The sequence below is a fragment of the Cherax quadricarinatus genome, chromosome 42 (genome assembly GCF_038502225.1).
Source record: "Cherax quadricarinatus isolate ZL_2023a chromosome 42, ASM3850222v1, whole genome shotgun sequence".
NCBI lineage: Eukaryota > Metazoa > Arthropoda > Malacostraca > Decapoda > Parastacidae > Cherax > Cherax quadricarinatus.
In genome coordinates this window covers 18574710-18596188 of record NC_091333.1, presented here as the reverse complement: position 1 = coordinate 18596188, position 21479 = coordinate 18574710, and the positions used below count along the sequence as shown (strand labels likewise).

At 37.5% G+C, this 21479-nt stretch overlaps 1 protein-coding gene across 5 annotated transcripts in view; it reads right to left on the bottom strand.

The window, feature by feature from the left end:
- LOC128695665 (CREB-regulated transcription coactivator 1) overlaps positions 1 to 21479 on the bottom strand; it is a 276224-nt gene that overhangs the window by 14019 nt on the left and 240726 nt on the right. For 3 of the 5 annotated variants that reach the window (XM_070093387.1, XM_070093386.1, XM_070093388.1), the window contains one exon: positions 19674 to 19760. The exons of the other annotated variants lie outside the window; for them this stretch is intronic. In XM_070093387.1, coding sequence (XP_069949488.1) covers positions 19674 to 19760 — 87 coding nt within the window. The remainder of the gene's footprint in view (positions 1 to 19673; positions 19761 to 21479) is intronic. 5 annotated transcript variants of the gene reach the window in all.

The window sequence follows — 21479 nt, the reverse complement described above, 5'->3', positions numbered from 1 at the left end:
TTTTATCACACCCTTTACTTCATCATTCAACCTATCACTCCTCTTTCCTCCTGCCCCCACCCTCCTATAACCACAAACTTCTGCCCCACATTCTAATACTGCATTTTTAAAACTATTCCAACCCTCTTCAACAACCCCACTACTCATCTTTGCACTAGCCCACCATTCTGCCAATAGTCGCTTATATCTCACCCGAACTTCCTCCTCCCTTAGTTTATACACTTTCACCTCCCTCTTACTTGTTGTTGCCACCTTCCTCTTTTCCCATCTACCTCTTACTCTAACTGTAGCTATAACTAAATAATGATCCGATATATCAGTTGCCCCTCTATAAACATGTACATCCTAGAGCCTACCCATCAACCTTTTATCCACAAATACATAATCTAACAAACTACTTTCATTACATGCTACATCATACCTTGTATTTTTATTTATCCTCTTTTTCATAAAATATGTATTACTTATTACCAAATCTCTTTCAACACATAGCTCAATTAAAGGCTCCCCATTTACATTTACCCCTGGCACCCCAAATTTACCTACTACTCCCTCCACAACATTTTTACCCACTTTAGCATTGAAATCCCCAACCACCATTACTCTTACACTTGATTCAAAACTCCCCACGCATTCACTCAACATTTCCCGAAATCTCTCTCTCTCCTCTACACTTCTCTCTTCCCCAGGTGCATACACGCTTACTATAACCCACTTTTCACATCCAATCTTTATTTTACTCCACATAATCCTTGAATTAATACATTTATAGTCCCTCTTTTCCTGCCATAGCTTATCCTTCAACATTATTGCTACTCCTTCTTTAGCTCTAACTCTATTTGAAACCCCTGACCTAATCCCATTTATTCCTCTCCAATGAAACTCCCCCACCCCCTTCAGCTCTGTTTCACTTAAAGCCAGGACATCCAGCTTCTTCTCATTTATAATATCCACAATCTCTTTCTTATCATTTGCACAACATCCACGCACATACAGACTTCCCACTTTGACAATTTTCTTCTTATTATTCTTTTTAGTAATCTTTACAGGAAAAGGGGTTACTAGCCCATTGTTCCTGGCATTTTAGTTGACTTTTACAACACGCATGGCTTATGGAGGAAAGATTCTTATTCCACTTTCCCATGGATATAAAAGGAAAAGTAATAAGACCAAGAACTATTAAGATAAAATCAAAGAAAACTCAGGTGAGTGTGTATAAATAAATGTGTACATGTATGTGTAGTGTGACCTAAGTGTAAGTAGAAGTAGCAAGACATACCTGTAATCTTGCATATTTATGAGACAGACAAAAGACACCAGCAATCCTACCATCATGTAAAAGAATTACAGGCTTTCGTTTTACGCTCACTTGGCAGGACGGTAGTACCTCCCTGGGTGGTTGCTGTCTACCAACCTACTACCTATAAAATGTTAAGATTAATTTTCTGATTGTTTTAAGGCCCCCCCCCACCACAAAAAAAAAAATTGTGATCAGTAGATATAGAGGAGTAAAACAGTAAATCTTCTATTTTTGGGAGTGAATAAAAATTCTTTATGTGAACAAAAAATCAAACTGGAATTCATCTGTAAAGCCTGGAAACATAACTAATAAACAAAGGAAATGTTATTTTAGTGCCAGAAATGCCTGCATTATTTATTCTGGGCCCTATTTTGAAACTGGAATTTTTTGAACTTTGTGTGAAACTGGCCAAATTACCAATTTCTGATTACTTTATTGGGTAGCTGAAATAGTTGACTGGGTGATTTTTTGCATTCAACAGATAAAATGAAACATACTAGTAAAATAGCTAAGAATGTGGTCTAATGGCAGAATGTAAATGGCCAAAAATAGGACTCAAAGTGGGCAAAATTGCCAGTGCGTAAGTATCGCTGACAAAGCAAAATTTACGAGTGTAACTTCATCAATTTTTTATCAAAATTTCGTACTTTTTGTTTTATTACCTTCAGAAAAAGATTCTCTACCATTTCAAAGGAAATTTTTTTTTTTTTAAATTCTTGGACCCTGAGGAATTTTCTGATTTGGAGGTCTGGACACTCAAAGGGTTAAAAGTGCTGACTGACAATTTTTCAAAAGTTTTTTCTTTTGAAATGGTAGAGATCTTTTCTTGGAGGTAATTACACCCAAAATGCAAAATTTAATGGAAAACTGATGAAAAAATGCAGGCACCAAGTTAGTGGTCAGGGAACAATTTACAGACTGGCAATTTCACTATTTTAATCCAATTCAATTGCTTAATTTAATCAGAGTAAAAAATAAACACAGTAGGCATTCCAGCCACTAGAACAACCTTTCTTCTTTTCATTAATGATGACCCCAGGCCTCTCCTATATAACATTTGTCCTCTATTTTGAATCCATTATAAAAAAAAAAATTACCCTATTTCTTGGATTAATAAAATATAACCAAGAAAGATTGGTCATTGTTTAGACCACCCCAATAACTGAAACAGAGTAGTAAAAACCTATAAAACAAACCCAGGGGTGTATGGGAAGCCTTTACACTTCCTCTGGAAAATCATCAAAAATCAAATATTTCTGAAATTTGAGCCCTGTTTCAAGTTACTTCTGTTCCTTTAACCAACGAATCACCTCTACTTCACTAGCATGTCTTCCATTCTATCAAGTGATACCAAGAAACTGCCAATAAAACAATAAAAAAAACCCATCCTAGGAAACACCTCAAAGTTACTATTTTAAACCAAACATGTGGTCAGAGTTTTGCATTTCCCATCAAACACCATGTGGGCTGGATTTTTTTTTTATACTGTGCACGCACACAGCACAGACCCATACTCTAACATATGGGCCAAAATTTACCGCTCACAGCTAATCTGAGTGAAATGAGCTTATGAAACATAACTATGTGAGGGAACTTGTCCTCAATGGTGTAATTCTACATGACACCCACTGAAAGGTTTAAAATGTAGATCTACACGTGATGCTGGCACCTATAACGTGTATCTACTAGAGAGACAGTGAAAGAGTTAAGGGTTAAATTCATTATTTTTTAGCATTAATAAAGTTTTAATACTTTACATTGTAAATGTTGTTTCTTGTCCATTTAGAAATCTCTGGAGAGAGCTCATGTTACTTCACTAGGTACAGTTGGATTTCCTGAGGTTTAGACACCCAAACATATGTACAATGTTTGACTTTAAATGGGTTATCCAAGGCTAATTTTATATAATGTACTTTCTTGTGCCCACAGCATCTGTGTGCCATCAAGACCATTGGAAAAAACAAACTGGGTTATACATACCCAAAACAAATAAATTAGCATACCTATTAATATAATTGCATAAGTAACGCTTGAAGGAAGCGTGCTTGATGCAGTTACTATTTATTCCTTTATATAAATTGGACAGGTTTCCTTCCAGAGTGGGCATAGCTAATACAACATCTTTGACTATTATAGCTTAACCACATGATTTCTCATTTTTATTTTAAAAACACCCAGACTTTTTCACTTATACCTTTTCTAACATCTTCATCATTATTAGCATTCATTTTTTTTTTGTCCATGGTTAAAATCCAGAGACAAGACAGCATGATGAAAAGGTCTAAAATGTAGTGATGAAGTGAGTGTGAGAAGGGTGAGCAGAGTGTGTCTGGTCAACTCATCCCACCACAGCTCAGCATGTGCCAAGATGCTGTGTTTCAAGGACATATTTTTTCACTTATGGCTTTTGACTATTAAATCTATACCAAACAAATGTGAGTTTTTTTTTTTTTTTAACATGCTGGCAGACTGAAATAAGGTGACCCAAAAAAGAAGAAACACTTTCACCATTATTCACTCCTTCAGAGTGCAGGCACTGTACTTCTCACCATTAGGACTCAAGTCCAGCTAACTGGTTTCCTTGAATCCTTTCCTAACACACTCACACATGCCTGTTAGATGCTCAACCCTTTACACACAAAACCTCCTTCACCCCCTCCCTCCAACCCTTCCTTGGTCGACCCCTACCCCGCCTTCCCTCCACTACAAATTAATACATCCTCCAAATCATCCTATTTTGTTCCATCCTTTATAAATGTCCAAACCATCTCAACCCCTCTTCAGCCCTCTGGATAATACTTTTAGTAACACTGTACCTCCTCCTAATCTCCAAGCTATAAATTCTCTGCTTAATATTTACACCACACATTGCTCTCAGACATAACATCTCCACTGCCTCCAGCCTCCTCCTCGCTGCAACATTCGCAACCCATCCTTTACACCTACATAAGTGTTGGTACCACTATACTGTCATACATTTCCCTTTTTGAATCTTTGGATAATGTTGTTTGTCTCCACAGATGCTTCAGTACCCCACCCATACATTATAAATGCATTTTGTAATAAATAAACTGGGAAAAAATTATTTTTATAATTCAACAACTGAAAATGATATTGGCAGTCTGGAGAGACTTCTAAACTGTCATACTGGAGCGCTTCTACAAAGACAGTGATTATGTATGAGTGATGGTGAAAGTCGAGTCGAGTCGTGAAAGTGTTGAATGATGATGAAAGTATTTTTTTCTTTTTTGGGGTTTTTCTTTCATTTTAGGTCACCCTGCCTTGGTGGAAATGGCCAATGTGTTAAAAAAAAATTGAAAATGAACTGATAAAAATATCACACTGGCATGAAAGCTGGTGAGATTTAGAGTGAAAGATGGAAATAAGTAACAAAAAAGTGAATCATGAACTGGTGGAAATGCAGAAGCTGGAGGCTACTTACATTATATAAATGAAATACATAGGCTCTTTGCCAAGTCTTAGGTACCTTCTCTCTCCTTCATTGCTTACACAGTTTAATTTTCTCTATAGAATTGTTAGTTTTTTATGAAAAGTATTGAAAATTGGGATGATCATTTGTATCACTCAGTACATGACTTGGACTACAATCTGAACAAGTATTTCCCTTCATTTGAGTTACAGGAAAACTAGGAATAAAAGAACAATGACTATCACATACGTACAGAAATAACATGACTGAAATCATAACAGTTAAAGAAATACTATACACTCAAGAGACAGTTATTTAGCTCAAAGAGATTTCATGAGGAAATACCAAATAGAGAATTGTTTCTGTTTTATTTACAAAGCATTGTGATCATTTGGTTATTCAGTGCCTTAAACACACACTATTATTAATGATCAAATTTGCCTTATCATTATCAATCTGCTTTTTTTTTTTTTAATAAACCCGTCATATCCCACCAAGGCAGGGTGACCCAAAAAGAAAAATGAAAGTTTCTCTTTCTAAATTTTGTAATATATACAGAAGGGGTTACTAGCCCTTTGCTCCTGGCATTTTAGTCTTCTCTTACAACATGCACAGCTTACAGAGGAAGAATTCTGTTCTACTTACTGCTATTGTCGTGACAAATTCACCATCACAATCATTAAGTAAAACTACTGTAAGTCAATATTCACATTCCAGTCCTTATCCATAATTTAATGTGTCATTTAACATATGTGTTAGCAAATTTAGAAGTAAGGGGAAACATCTCCACCACTCATACCTAAAGAGATGATGGGTTCTTAATCAGACAAACACTCAGTCGGCAGTGGCACACCCCTCTTAGAGAAAAGGCCCATAACCCTAGGTATACAGGTCAAACATAGCCACTGCATTAACATAACTTAGAATAGAGGAAGGGGGGGAGGCAAAAAGAGAATGGAAAGCTTTAATTTCAAGATTATTTTCTGTTAGATGAAGGGTTAAAGATAACATAACATGCAATGAAGAGCTTGAAATGAAAATTTCACAAAGACATAAAAGTAACAAGGATTAATGCACTGGAAATGGAGCCTCAATCGCACATGCTTACCACTGCACCAACTAGGCATACTGTGTATAAAATCTTCTGAATATTATCTTGCATACACCCAAGAATATGAAGAGTATGACAGTACTGAAGGTGTTAATATTTACCTGTCCTTGTTTAAGAAAATTTAACTACTGTACATGGAGAAAAAGAATAAATAAATATAACAGGGTAGACAAAATCAATGAACCTGCTAAGTATGGATCAGAAAGCCTGCTGAACTATTACAGGTTGGCCATCACTAATCCGCCAATCAGTAATCTGGTTCCATCAGTAATCCGGTACAAATTTCAGCTAGCATAATTTCAAATTTCCAGGGTTGCCACACCAACCTGCTGCTACTGTTTGGTGGCGCTACTTGCTGCACAAGTCATTCCAATTTCTTTTTCTCCATTTATTGTTATAACTTGCTCACTTTTAGCCCCAGCCATGATTCCAGTGAATAAAAGAAATGCTTCTCGTTGTGTAAAGCACACACGCTGTACATTGTCCATAAAAGATAAGGTTTTTTTAAGCCACTTTTGGTCGCCATAAGCTCAGTTCACTCATAAGCTGTGACCTGTAAATCTGGGCCTACATATGAGAGAATGGGTGTGTGTGTTAAGTATGCACTATATAAAAAAAAATCCTGCAGCACGCAGTGCATAATGAGAAAAAAACTGCGATCGTGGTTTTGGTGTAAAACAGCAACTTTGTGGTGTATCTTTGTACGGATTTTACGGTTGTATTCTCGTTTTTTTGGTCTCATTTCGTAGAATTGAAGAAATATTACAGAAACAGATATGATTCTGATTGGTTTCATGATGTAAAGTACTTCAAAATTGAGCTCAAAGTAGCTCAAGAGTAAACAAATGATGTCATTGTCCAATATTGCAAGTACCATTTCAATTTGTATTTTTATATTATAAGTTTATATTATAATTCCTACTCTAAGATTGTTTTCATATCTTAGTGACTATATTGTGTGTGCAATTAGTGTATATTTCAATTATATTATTGTTCAAGGCCCTTAACTATCTTTTGCTAACTAGTACCAACTACCTCATATATCTTTTTTTTTTTTCTACTTTTTTATTCTTTTGCTACCTTAACTTGTATATTTTATCTTGTCAATTTAAATCTAGTTATACTCTAATTCTTGTAAACAACTAATATAACACCTTAGTGCAATTACAATTGAGAGTCTTGTGTCTTTTTTATATTATTAGATTAAACTCAGTTGTACTATAGTCAATACCAAATTCATTATATTTGACCATATTGCAATTACTAGTGAGAGACTGGTGCTATTTTTAATTTGTATTTTTATATTATTAGATTAAATCTAGTTGTACTATAGCTCATTCTAGCTCAAAACATAGACTCCACAAAAGTCATTATATTAGACCTTAGTGCAATAACAAGTGAGAGTCTTGTTCTATTTTAAATTTGTATTTTTATATTACTAATTTATACCTAGTTGTACTTTTGTTCATTCCAGCACAACACACAGACAACATCAACTTCATTATGTGTAGTAGTGACTATACTCTATATGACCAAAATACTCTAGCTATATACTTATCCAAGCTTCCCACCACTACAGATATCAGTACTAGAACTCAACACATAACTCAGGATATAAATAACCATAATTTAAACCTAGAAGATGATTGATCATGTTGACCCTGATCTAAACCTCCATAATCTGACACCCAATCAAAACCTATTGGAAAGTAACTGCCTTTATTACACAGCATCACAAGCCAGCACTATCCTAAACAATGCTAAAAGCCTATCAGTACTTAACTACAACATCAGGTCCTTAAGCAAACACTATGATGACCTCCTGGCACTCCTTGAATCACTAAAGACACCCTTCTCCTGCATTATTCTTACTGAGACCTGGCTTAAGCAGGACACAATAGATATCTACCCTCTACCAGGATACACAGCAATTCACAACTGCAGACCAAACCAAGTTGGGGGTGGCATTGCAATCTATTACTCTAACCAATTATCTTGTATTAGCACCACTTGCTTTAGTGATGAATATGGGGAATACATTTTTGCTAATTTTACTGTAAAAAACCTTAAGACACCTATAACAATCGGTGCCATTTACCGGATACCTCACACAAACATCCCAAATTTCAGTGAGAAATTAAAGTCACTAATAATAAACAGACAAATGAATAAGCACCACCTTCTCTTAGCTGGAGACTTCAACATCAACCTTGGCTTACTAGATGATCAGCCTGTAACTGATTTCATCAACAATATGAACAACACACTTCTCATACCAACAATAACTAAACCAACCAGGCTCACTGAGACAAGTGCAACCATAATAGACCACATATGGACCAATATACTAGCCCCCCTTAAATCAGGGATAATCACAGATAGCACTACAGACCACTACCCTACCTTCCTACTGACAAACATTAATAAACCACCACTTGAATACAACAAAGTCTCATTTAGACTCCATGACGAGGCCTCAATAAGGAAGTTCACAACTGACCTAGAGATTGTTGACTGGCCTACAGAGTTCTCCAAGGCCAATGGTATTGATGACTGGACAGACATTTTTCTTAACAAATTACTTAGACTATACAACAAACATTGTCCTATAAAAACGAAACAGATCACAAACAAACGGCTTGGTTGCCCATGGCTAACCAGCACCATTCTGAAATCCATTGACAAGAAACACCAATATGAAAAGCAATATAGACAGGGCTTAATACACAAAGATATTCTTCAACACTATTCATCAGTTCTCACCAAAGTAATAAAGAAAGCCAAACAACGATACTACTCCAGTAGATTCACAGACACTAGAGGAGATATAAAAAAAGACCTGGAAAACACTCTCTCAGATTCTAGGGACCCACAAACTGAAAAAAACCAAGAATATTGTCCTAACTAAACCTAATGAAACACCACTACATCCCACTGACACAGCTAACAAGATAAACGACTTCTTCTCAACCATAGGATCTAATCTCGCCAATAAAATCCCACATACTAATGCCCATGCCGGGGACTACCTAGATGGGAATTTCCCAAATTCCTTCTATCTTGCTCCAACTGAGCCCTCGAAAGTCACCGAGATTATAAAGTCACTTAAAAACAACTCAGGGAATCTGTCTAATGTCCCACCATTACTGTACAAGCGAGCGGCCCATATCCTTTCGCATGCTATTTCATTACTTTTTAACAAGTCACTAGAAACTAGCACCTTCCCGAAACTATTCAAGATGGCAAGGGTTACACCAATACATAAAGGTGGTGACCCTACAGACTTAAACAACTATAGGCCAATATCAAACTTACCATTGCTATCCAAAATCTTTGAGAAACTCGTGCACAGGAGACTATATTCATTTATAACAGCACAAAACATACTCAACCCCTGCCAATTTGGATTTAGGAAAAATAAAAGCACTAATGATGCAATCATAAAAATGCTAGATCTGCTTTACACAGCATTGGAAAATAAGGAATATCCAATAGGAATTTTTATTGACCTAAGAAAAGCTTTTGACACAGTAGACCACGACATCCTACTCCACAAACTTGACCATTACGGTATAAGAGGCCATGCGCTTGCTTATTTCAAATCTTACCTTACTAATAGGTATCAGTATGTTACCATTAAAGACACAGCATCAACAACACGGCCACTTGATACTGGAGTTCTGCAGGGAAGTGTCCTTGGTCCCCTGCTCTTCCTCATATACATCAATGATCTTCCAAACATATCCCAACACCTGAAACCCATTCTCTTTGCTGATGACACGACTTATGTCATCTCTCACCCTAATCTTGCCACCCTCAACACCATTGTTAACGAGGAGCTGATCAAAATATCGACTTGGATGACAGCCAATAAACTTACACTTAACACTGACAAAACCTACTATATTATGTTTGGTAGCAGAGCAGGAGATGCACAAATTAACATTAAGATCGACAACACTATAATTACCAGACATAATGAGGGCAAATTCCTAGGCCTATACCTTGACAACAACCTGAATTTCAGCACCCATATCCAACACATAACCAAAAAAGTATCCAAAACAGTTGTGATCCTCTCCAAGATACGATACTACGTGCCGCAAAATGCCCTTCTCACACTATACCACTCACTTATTTATCCATACCTCACCTATGCTATTTGTGCTTGGGGATCAACTGCAGCAACACACCTAAAGCCAATAATAACCCAACAAAAAGCTGCAGTAAGAATAATCACTAAATCCCATCCCTGGCAACACACCCCCCCCACTCTTCATAGATCTAAACTTACTCCCTGTTCAGTACATCCACACTTACTACTGTGCAATCTACATCTACAGGACCTTAAACTCCAATATCAACCTTGACCTAAAATGCTTTCTTGATAGTTGTGACAGAACCCACAGGCATAACACCAGACACAAACATCTCTACGACATTCCCCATGTCTGACTAAACCTTTACAAAAATTCAATGTATGTCAAAGGCCCTAAAATCTGGAACACCCTACCTGAGAGCTCTAGAACTGCAGACACATTCATCACCTTCAAAACTACCATTAGAAAACATCTTATCTCCCTGATAAACCCCATCAACTAACTACACGAATAACACCTGGTGGTTCACACTTACACTCGCTCACCCATTTGACCATAAACAGAAATATTAATCTCAATCTTAAAATAATGAATCCTATGATACTCCAATACTGAAACTATGTACTGTGCCAAAACAAAAGCATTCACAGTGCTAAACTCACAAACTAGTATTTAGTCACTTAGCCATAATACCAACTTACCTCATAATTTGTAATATTTTAAAATAAAGAATTAAACTAAGTTGTCCAGAGGGCTGAGGAAGGGTTGTTGAGGTGGTTCGGACATGTAGAGAGAATGGAGCGAAACAGAATGACTTCAAGAGTGTATCAGTCTGTAGTGGAAGGAAGGCGGGGTAGGGGTCGGCCTAGGAAAGGTTGGAGGGAGGGGGTAAAGGAGGTTTTGTGTGCGAGGGGCTTGGACTTCCAGCAGGCATGCATGAGCGTGTTTGATAGGAGTGAATGGAGACAAATGGTTTTTAATACTTGATGTGCTGTTGGAGTGTGAGCAAAGTAACATTTATGAAGGGATTCAGGGAAACTGGCAGGCCGGACTTGAGTCCTGGAGATGGGAAGTACAGTGCCTGCACTCTGAAGGAGGGGTGTTAATGTTGCAGTTTAAAAACTGTAGTGTAAAGCACCCTTCTGGCAAGACAGTGATGGAGTGAGTGATGGTGAAAGTTTTGCTTTTTCGGGCCACCCTGCCTTGGTGGGAATCGGCCAGTGTGATAATAAATAAAATAAATAAAAAAAATAAACTAAGTCTGCCCGAAATGCCTAGCCATGCTAGGCGTTCTAGTGGTACACTCTGTAATCATTATTTAACTACATGTAAACCACACAACAACCAAATTCTGTAAATTCAACATTGTAATCTTTATAGAGAATAAACTTTGAATATGTGTCCAACTGGCCAGTCTAATATGTGGTCACAAATGGGTTGGCATTATTTATACAATTACAGTGGACTCTCGAGTTTCATAAGCCTCACGCTTTGTAAATTTCACCTTTCATAACTTTTTTTTGTCAAAATATAGCCTCGCAGTTTGTCATTTGCCTCGCGATTTGTTGGTCGTACAGAATGCGTCCGAGAGTGACCTCCACCATCTGCAACTGCCTGCAACTGCTAAATAAGCCACCATGGGCCCAAAGAAAGCTTTTAGTGCCAGCCCTATGGTAAAGGTGAGAAACACGATAGAATTCGAGAAAGAACTCTTAGTAAAGTACCAAAGTGGAGGAGGAAGAGAGAGGGGAGAATGTGCCTTCTTCAGTGATTCTACGATATGTACAGTATTAAAGCAGTAGAAGTCGATAAAAGCTATAGCGCCAGCCAGCAATGAAGTGGAGCATTAACAGTGTAGCAAGTAAGTTAAGCGATCAAGCGACAGAAAAATGAAGACATGAAACTTAACTCCTCCATTGTTGTTTGAGGTATATAGGGCACTGACAACATATGCCACCCTCTGCCAGCATCTCCTCCAAGGTAAGTGTAAATATTTCTTATTTATAAATTACGTACATTGCTTGTATGAATAGTGGTAGTGGCCTCTACTGCCGACACCCTACAACTAATATATATACGGCTTATGCTCTCAGTGGCCCTTATAAACCCAACACCACCACACCACCATACTTGTGACATATGTAATGACATACATGTATTTTATTCATTCTAGAGTATATATCGTGTTTCAATGTTATTAATATTGTTTATTATGTCATATTAGATGAATTGTGATAGATTAATTTGCCGTAGAGTTGACATTAGCTCGTCATATTTGAGTACAGGTCTGCCATCACAAACCCGGCAATCAGTTATTCGGTTCCTTCAGTTATTCGGCACTAATTTTGGCTAGCATAATTTCAAATTTCCAGGGTCGCCACACCAACCTGCTGGTACTGTTTGGTGGCACTACTTGCTGCGTAAGTCATTCCAATTTCTTTTTCTCCATTTATTGTTTTAACCTGCTTACTTTTAGCCCTAGCCATGGTTCCAATGAATAAAAGAAATGCTTCTCATTATGTAAAGCACCTACACAGTACATTATCCATTAAAGATAAGGTGGCTTTGAAGCCACTGTCGGTTGCCATGAGCTCAAGTCTCATGAAGCAGGAGAATATGCTTTATTATTATGCTAATATCAACACTACAGCTTATTTGCCTATCACAACTGATCTAATATGACATAATAAACAATATAAATAACATAAAACATGTTAAATACTCCAAAATGAATAATATTTGACATTACATCGAGCAGTTCGACAGAGTTATGAAGAGGATATGGTATACAAATACCATTCTCCTATCCTTGTCTTGGGGGCTTATATTAGAGAAAATGGAGTATAGCACAGGACTAACTGTGATATACACTCATACTCCATCATAAACATGAAACAAAAAAGTTATTTTCTCTATAGTCAACGTGGCTTATTTTTAGTACCTGGCTTGGGTTAGCCATATATGATTTTTGGTAAATATTCGATTCCCAGCCAGGGTAGCAACATTAGGTGTGTTTCTTTACACCTGTTGTCTATGTTTACCCATCAGTAAATAGGTACCTGGGTGTTAGCCGACTAGTGTGGGTGTTATCCTGGGGCTCTGACCTAATTTTCTTGAAATACTCAGCATAACAAGTGTCTTTCTATACAGTAGTATGTCACTGATGTCAGCTAGGCCTGTATACCTTGTACATGTACGTGTAGTAAATAAAGATATTATTATTATTATTTTCTCAGTTGTTTGTTGGGTTATCTTATTCAAACTTGGGAAATGTATGATGGAAAGATACTTCTTCACGTACACCAAAAATGAAAGAAATCACATCATAAATAGTGGAGTTCACTTCTCAGCCATTAGCAGCCGCTTAGCGGTATAGTTTTGTATGTTTGTTATGGTTATATTCTCATTTTTTCGGTCTCATTTGATAGAATGAAAGATATATTACAGAAATAGATATGATTCTGATTGCTTTCATGACGAAAAGTACCTTGAAATTGCGCTCACAGTAGCGAAAATGTTCTATTCTTCAGCGAAGCTCAAGAGGAAACAAATGACGTCACCGTCCAATACCTGTCTGCCTGCCAGTCCAAATTCCAGTACGGAGTCAAGAATGGTTTGACATTATTTATACAATTATTACAATAATGCAGTAGTCTGCATAACAGTAAATCTTCTATTTTTTTTTTTGTGAATAAAAATTTCAAATGGTAAGCAAGAGTAATAAAAGAGGGGCCTGTAGCTGTGACTTATGAAAAGAGAAAATGTTATTTTAGTGCCAGGAATGTCTGCATTGTTTATTCTGGATCCTATTTTGAAATTGGCATCTGTTGAAATTTGTGTGATATTGGCCAAATTGCCAATTTCTGACCACTTTATTGGGTAGTTGAAATAAGTGAATTGGCAGTTTCTTGTACTCAGTTGACAGACTAGAAGTAAATAAGTTTATTCATGTATACACAAATACAGTTACATAGATTATCATACAAAACAGTGTATGTATAGAGCACCTAGGATAACCCAGAAAAGTCAGACAAAGTAACTTATTTCCTGTACCTGGCTTGGGATTGCCATATATGATTTTTGGTAAATACTTTTTTTTCTCGGTTGTTTGTTGGGCTATCTCATTGAAACTTGGGCAATGTATGATGGAAAGATGCTTCTTAACATACAACAAAAATAAAAAAGACGGACGATAAATAAGGGAGTTCACTTCTCAGCCATTAGCCGCCTCTTTGCAGTATATTTTCGTATGGTTTTTATGGTTGTATTCTCATTTTTTGGACTCATTTGATAGAATGGAAGATATATTACAAAAATAGACATGATTTTGATTGCTTTAATGACGAAAAGTACCTTGAAATTGAGCTCAAAGTAGTGGAAATGTTTGATTTTTGCCGATGTTCAATGAACTGTGTAAGTCAAGTTGGTTAATTTTATTAAGTGTATTCTAGCCTAACTACTCTGTAATTCGGCAAACTCAGTAATCCGGCACACTACAGGTCCCAATGATGCTGGATTTGTGATGGAGGACTTGTATTTTGTCATGTCTCCAAACACTCTCCCTTTCCCAACAAGTCTTCAATAAAGATACATATGTAATAGTGATTTAAATGTTCATTTATCCATTTCATTAGTGCTTTATATTTATTTATTATTGTTTTCTGTATGTAAATCTGTATTTTATCATTAAAAAATGTATATTTTGTTAATACTTTTGGGTGTCTGAAACGGATTAATTGGATTTACATTATTTCTTATGGGGAAAATGGTGTCTCCATTCGTAAATTTTGCCTTTTGTCAGACTCTCTGGAACGGATTAATTACGAAATTCGAGGGTCCACTGTATTACAATAATGCAGTAGTCTGCATAACAATAAATTTTCTATTGTTTGTATGAATAAAATTAAAAATGGAAAGCAAGAGTAATATAAGAGGGGCCTGGAGACGTGACTAATAAACAAAGAAAATATTATTTTAGTGCCAGGAATATCTGCATTGTTTATTCTGGACCCTATTTTGAAACTGGAATCTCTTGAAATTTGTGTAAAATTGACCAAATTGCACATTTCTGACCATTTTATTGGGTACTTTAAATAGGTAAACAGGCAGTTTCTTGTACTCAATTGACAGAATAGAACGAATACAGTAAGGCCCCGCTTTACGCCGTTCCGCTAATATGGCAATGTCAAATTATGACCAAAATTTGCTATACGGCAAGCGGTCTTCCAAATACGGCGCCCCCCACCCGGTTTGTTTACATTTTCCGTGACCTTATCTATTATGTCAGGAAACTTTCCAAAATTTCAAGTGTTTTAAAGTTACTGCATATTTTATATGCACTCTGATAATTATACTTAACCCTTTCAGGATCTGTCCCGTAGATCTACGGCTTTACGTTCAGGGTCCAAACCGTAGATCTACGCCATGAGCTCAGCTCACTCTGATAAACTGTGAGTGGTACATTTGGGAGTAGATATGAGAGAATACATCTATGTGGTATGTGTGCACTACATAAAACAAATCCTGCAGCACACTGTGTATAATGAGAAAAAAAAAACTGAGACCATGATTTTCGATTAACCCTTTCAGGGTCCAAGGCCAAAATCTGAAGTCACGCACCAGTGTCCAAGAAATTTTGAAGAAAAAAAAAATTATTTTTTCTTACAGAATTAAAGAGCATATTTTTGTGAAGGTAATAAAACAAAAAAAATTAGAATCTGATCAGTACTTACCGAGATACAGTGCCAAGAAGTTTGTAGAAAATGATGTGGTGGCGGCAACATCGACGAATTCCACATACGCGTATTATATTATTTTGTTGTTTTAGTTGTTTTTTCTTTTCTTTTCCAATTTTTTTCTATTCCTACTAACATTTGGGGCCTGAGAGACCAATACTGTATATAATTGATATATATATACTCACTGTATTGAACACAATAACCGCACTAAAGTTATTATCATATTATTGTTTACCACTGTTATTTATTACAATAAACATGCACAAATATTGTATAATACTAATGTTCTATCATATATTTACATATTTACAATCACTGGACATGGTTTTAGAACTGCTGGAGCTTGTGGAACTCCTTGAAACAAGGCACCATGCACAGAGGCACCTTACATTCCTCACACATAAACCGAGTGTCTTTGCGTCTTTGTTGCCGTCGTTTTGTTTGTGCACAGACAATGCATCTCTTCTGAGCAAATTTCTTTTGAGTTGAAGGAAGCTGTATTATGAAATGATCACCTTCTCTCCTCAAACGCTTGGGTATATTGTGATGAATTCGAGGACCATGTTGTATTGCAGGTGTTGTTACCTGGTACTTCATTATGAGTTGTCTGACAACAGACAAACAAAATTCACCATACGGTGGTCTGTTACCAGTCTTTATTTGGTACATATTATATGCATTCAGCATTGAAATGTCCATGAGATGGAAGAAAAGTTTCATGTACCACTTGTAACTCTTACGAACACAGTCAACAAAACCAATCTGCATGTCACACTTGTCAACCAAGCGCATGTTTTGTGTATAATCAATCACTGTCACTGGTTTTCGAATACGTTCATTAGTCACTCGATCAACTTTGCCACTGTCTTGCATTTCATTACGGTGAATGGTTGTCAACAATGTGACATCTCGTTTGTCATGCCACCGTAATGCCATGATGTCATTGGCAGTAAACACCTGCACGTCATCACCACGAACACCTGCGTTGAGCCTGGGCATATGTTTACGATTAGAACGCACTGTGCCACACACATCTGTCTTGTTCACTCGCATGAAATCACTGAGTAATGGGCTTGTGTACCAGTTATCGGTATATAATGTATGGCCCTTACCAAGATAAGGTGCCATCATGTTTCTCACTACGTCACCTGATATACCCAATAACATCTTGGTATCTTTCAATGTTTTACTACCCGTGTATACAACAATATCCAACACCAGGCCACTGTCACAATCACAGAGTACAAACAATTTTATACCAAAGCAGTTCCTCTTGCTCGGTATATACTGCTTGAATGACAGTCTACCTTTGAACAAAATCAAAGACTCGTCAATTACAAGATTCTTGAATGGATAAAAGTATATCCTGAACTTTTGTTTGAGATACATGAAAACATTTCTAATCTTGTATAACCTGTCACTTCTGTCAGGCCTGGTTTTGTCAGAGAAGTGCAACATACATAACAGTAAGATAAACCTGTTCACTGGTATTATTTCACTGAAGGATGGGGTACAAATTAGCCGATCTGTGGACCAGTATGCTTTTATATTATGCTTATAGACGTGAGGCATAAGCATTATTGTTGCAAAAAGCAAATACATTTCTGCAACAGTCGTCTCTTTCCACCTGTGTAGTCTTGACTGTGGTGATAAGATCGTATTTGCCATGGTGTACTGAAAATACTTATTACTTTCCCTGACAATAATTTCCATCAATGGCTGGTCAAAGAATAATTCAAAGAATTCCAGTTCATTGGCCGTGGTTCCAAGGGGACAGGTAGGTAGAATTCCACTTTGAGAGTCATCAAAGTGGTGAGGGCTGGGAACAAAATTGGGATTTTGCTGCCAATCCCAGATACGGTTTGCTGGTGGATACTGGACATCATAGGCTGGTTGTACGGGTGGTTGTGGCGGGCTGGTGGGTGACGCTCCGCTTTGTCCTTGAACTGACGAGTCAGCAGCGTGGGTCCCCGCGTGGCACAGCGAGTCACGCATGGCGGTGCCACTACCACCACCAGCCCCACTAACACCATCCACTGATGCCTGTGCCCCATCCATGCCAAGTGTAGCCACATCATCCTCACTATCACTACCTAAAACGGGTGTAGGGCCACGGGATGTACTCCGGGATGTACTCCGGGATGTACTCCGTCCCCTGGGCACAGCATAGGGTACACTACCCGAGCGCATGTGGCGGCGAACATACCGACGCTTCACTGGTGAATATGTTTCCTCACTATCACTACTCGAATGATCGTCGAGCGCAATAAAATCACAATCCACGTCAGAATCATCGTCATTACTGAAGTCAGAGGCCAGGCCACGGGAAAATATTAGTTTTCTCTTACGTTTAGGAACACCCGACCGTGAGTCACGAGTGCCCACACCAGAGGTAGAAGGTCGAGGATCGTCGGGGTTTTCTGCACTATTATCGATATCCTGGTCATTATTTTCGGTCACTAACTTATCAAAGCCGTAGAATTCGTCTTCATTTCCACTTCCATCAGTGTCAGAACTATCAGACAGGAAGAGGAGAGTCCCAATTTTCCGGGGAGTGAGAGCTGACTTGCGACGAGGCATGGTGAACAAGGGTGACTGAGCCGGCGTTCCCACAATGCTATGCAGGCGCCTAGATTTTTTGTTTATGGCGCACACCCACGGCGCGGACCCATTCTCTCATATGTAGGCCTATGAGCGCTTTCACGCTAAATTTGACGGCGCTAGAATTTTGGCGTAGATCTACGGTTTGGACACTCACTGACCAGCCATAGATCTACGGGACGGACCCTGAAAGGGTTAATGCCTATTTCTACTGCTAACTTAATATAAGTTAGTGTAAACTTGTTGTCTGGCATTTATTGCATATTTTATGTGTGCTCTGATAATAATACTTGTGGACCTGTGTGGTAGCCGGGTGGAGGGACAACATTACGTTTTCTCTGCTCAGCCATCAGAGAAAACGTGTATGAATCCGCATTTGGCCCAGCCACTCCCTCACTCCGCTTTTGTTTACAATTTTCGGCATGAATTATTCATTACTTCTACCTTCATTTATGATGGCATCTAAAGGTAGTTGTTAGAAATGATTAAATTCAGTGAACAAGGCATGTTGATGTTAATAATATGGCTCTGGGCCACAGTGTAGGTAGCCGGTAGGTGTAGCCCAGGTGGGCTACACCTACCGGCTACCTACACTGACTTCCTACAAATAAATACTACTCACCTCTCTTCCTATATTAAGACTACACATATTTTAAGGTAAATAATGAGTGCACTGTATGTGTATTTTACCTCTCTGGGATGTTTTAAATATCGTATATTAAGTATGAGACGGGGAGCCAGTGCTACCTATGCCTGGGTACCTGCACCTGACTTCCTACAAGTAAGTACTACTCACCTCTCTCCCTACATTAAGATTACAAATACTTTAAGATAAGTAATGAATTTACTGTGAATGTATTTTACTTAGTGTGTTTTTAATGCCTGGTTCTATTACTAACTTAATATAATTTAGTGTAAACTTGTTGTCTGGCATTTATATGCATTTATAAATGGAAAAAATGGCGTTCTGCCTTCCGGCGATGACTGCTTTCCGGCGACAGCCTGAAACCTAACCCGCCGTATAAGTGGGGCCCTACTGTACTAGCGAAATAGCTATGAGTTCAGTAGACTGGAACAATGGAATGGGCCAAAAAATATGGCATAACGTGAGTGAAATCGCCGCTGCATAAATATCAGCGTTAAGTGTATTCTAACCTAACCACTCTGTAATCTGGCAAAATCATTAATCTGTCACCCTACAGGTCCCGATGATGCCGGATTAGTGATGGTCAACCTCTACTTCACTCTTATATAACAATGTAGACAAAATCAATGAACCTGCCAAGTATGGGTCAAAAGGCCTGCTGTACTATTAATCCATTCCTATATAACAATGTGATTTATACATCTCTTAACTGAAAGAGCTCAATAATATAACTGGTATTCTACTTACATGAAGAGTATGACAAGGTCCAGGTGAGCTTCTTGGACTGAGCTGAGGACTAACAGGATTTCTATAATCCATGAAGGAGAGGTGGTTCTGTAACAATACATCCATCACAAGCATTACATTTCTACTCATGCAACCATGCTGATCTATGCTGCCTGCCAGCTGCCATCCTATTAATATCTCTAAAGATTTACAAGAAATGAAAATTTAAAACGATAAACAGCAGTGTTATTAAAAGATTAATTAAATCTTATGCAGCATGAGAATGAAGCCTGTGATGGCAGCTCACACTCACAGCATCATATTGATTTTATGATCTTGTTTTTGTCTCTAAAAAATGTATACTGAAAATAAGCATATCTTTACTTAATGTCAGCAAATAAATAACCTAATCCATGTGAAAATACTGACATCCTTTGAGCCATAAGTTTATTCTTACAAATGACAGCCTCATACAACCACTAAAATGGAAAGTCAGTGTATAATCACAAATGACTGACAAACTACATTTTTCATTGGAATGTTGGGTAAATTTACAAGTCAAAGGATGTATTTGCAAACTTATTGATTTAAAAAACAAGAGCATTCCTTGTAACTTGGCCACCTTTGGTTTTCTGCCAAGAGTTTAAATGAAAACAAATTGAACAACAAATAAATGATAACAGTAAGCAATAGGAATTTCCCTTTTGTAAACTATACCAAAATATTAAAGAAAAAAGCAGTACAATATAATGCACTAATACTACTGCAAAATGTTAATCAGCTACTTAAAATGATTTAATGGGTCATGATGCATGGTTTTCTTTATGGGTTTATTATACACAACTGTGATCTATCAAGCCAGTTACATTGGTATGGATAACACTTTAATCTTCATTTAAGCGTATTCTAAAGGCTTCCATTTTCCTATGGCTTGACAGATGCTGAAGTGAGTTGCTCTTCGTCTAGCAGGACTCAGGTGCACTACATCCAGACAGGTAAGCGCAACAATTAGGGACCACAGAGTAAACAACAAAGTGTGTTCTTACCTTTGTTATGTCTCAATGGATATTACAATAAAGAAATTACAATTTATGCCATACTCTATTATATTAAAAGTTGAATTATCAAGTAACTGGTAAATTTTCTGTAATCTAGCATGAATAGATTTGAATTTCAAAAGTATCATAAAAACTTTTATGCTGTTCAGCAAAATTAGGAATTAATGATGAATTCATGTATTTCTTAAGTTCTCTGTATATATATATAGTGAGCCCTCTTATAAAGCTTTTATGCAGTGCAATTACAGTGAACCTACGAATTTCATCATCCCTTTTATGAATGTAAAACTATAGTTATTCTCTATAAAATGTATTTTTTGTTAATACAGTGGACCCTCGCCTAACGATGGCATCGCATAACTTTAAATCCGCCTAGCGATACATTTTAATGCAAAAATTCTGCCTCGCCTAGTGCTAAAAAACTCGCTCAACGTGATTCGACCGAGACGCGTCCACATGTGGCCTGAGCCAGCCTCACTTGTTCCGTGGGTGGCGGTGTTTACAAGCCAGCCTCCGCGGTCACATCCAAGCATACAATCGGAACATTTCGTATTATCACAGCGTTTTTAGTGATTTCACCTGCAAAGTAAGTGACCATGGGCCCCAAGAAGCTTCTAGTGCCAACCCTACAGGAATAAGGGTGAGAATTACTATGGATATGAAGAAAGAGATCATTGCTAAGTATGAAAGTGGAGTGCGTGTCTCCGAGCTGGCCAGGTTGTATAGTAAACTCCAATCAACCATCGCTACTATTGTGGCCAAGAAAACA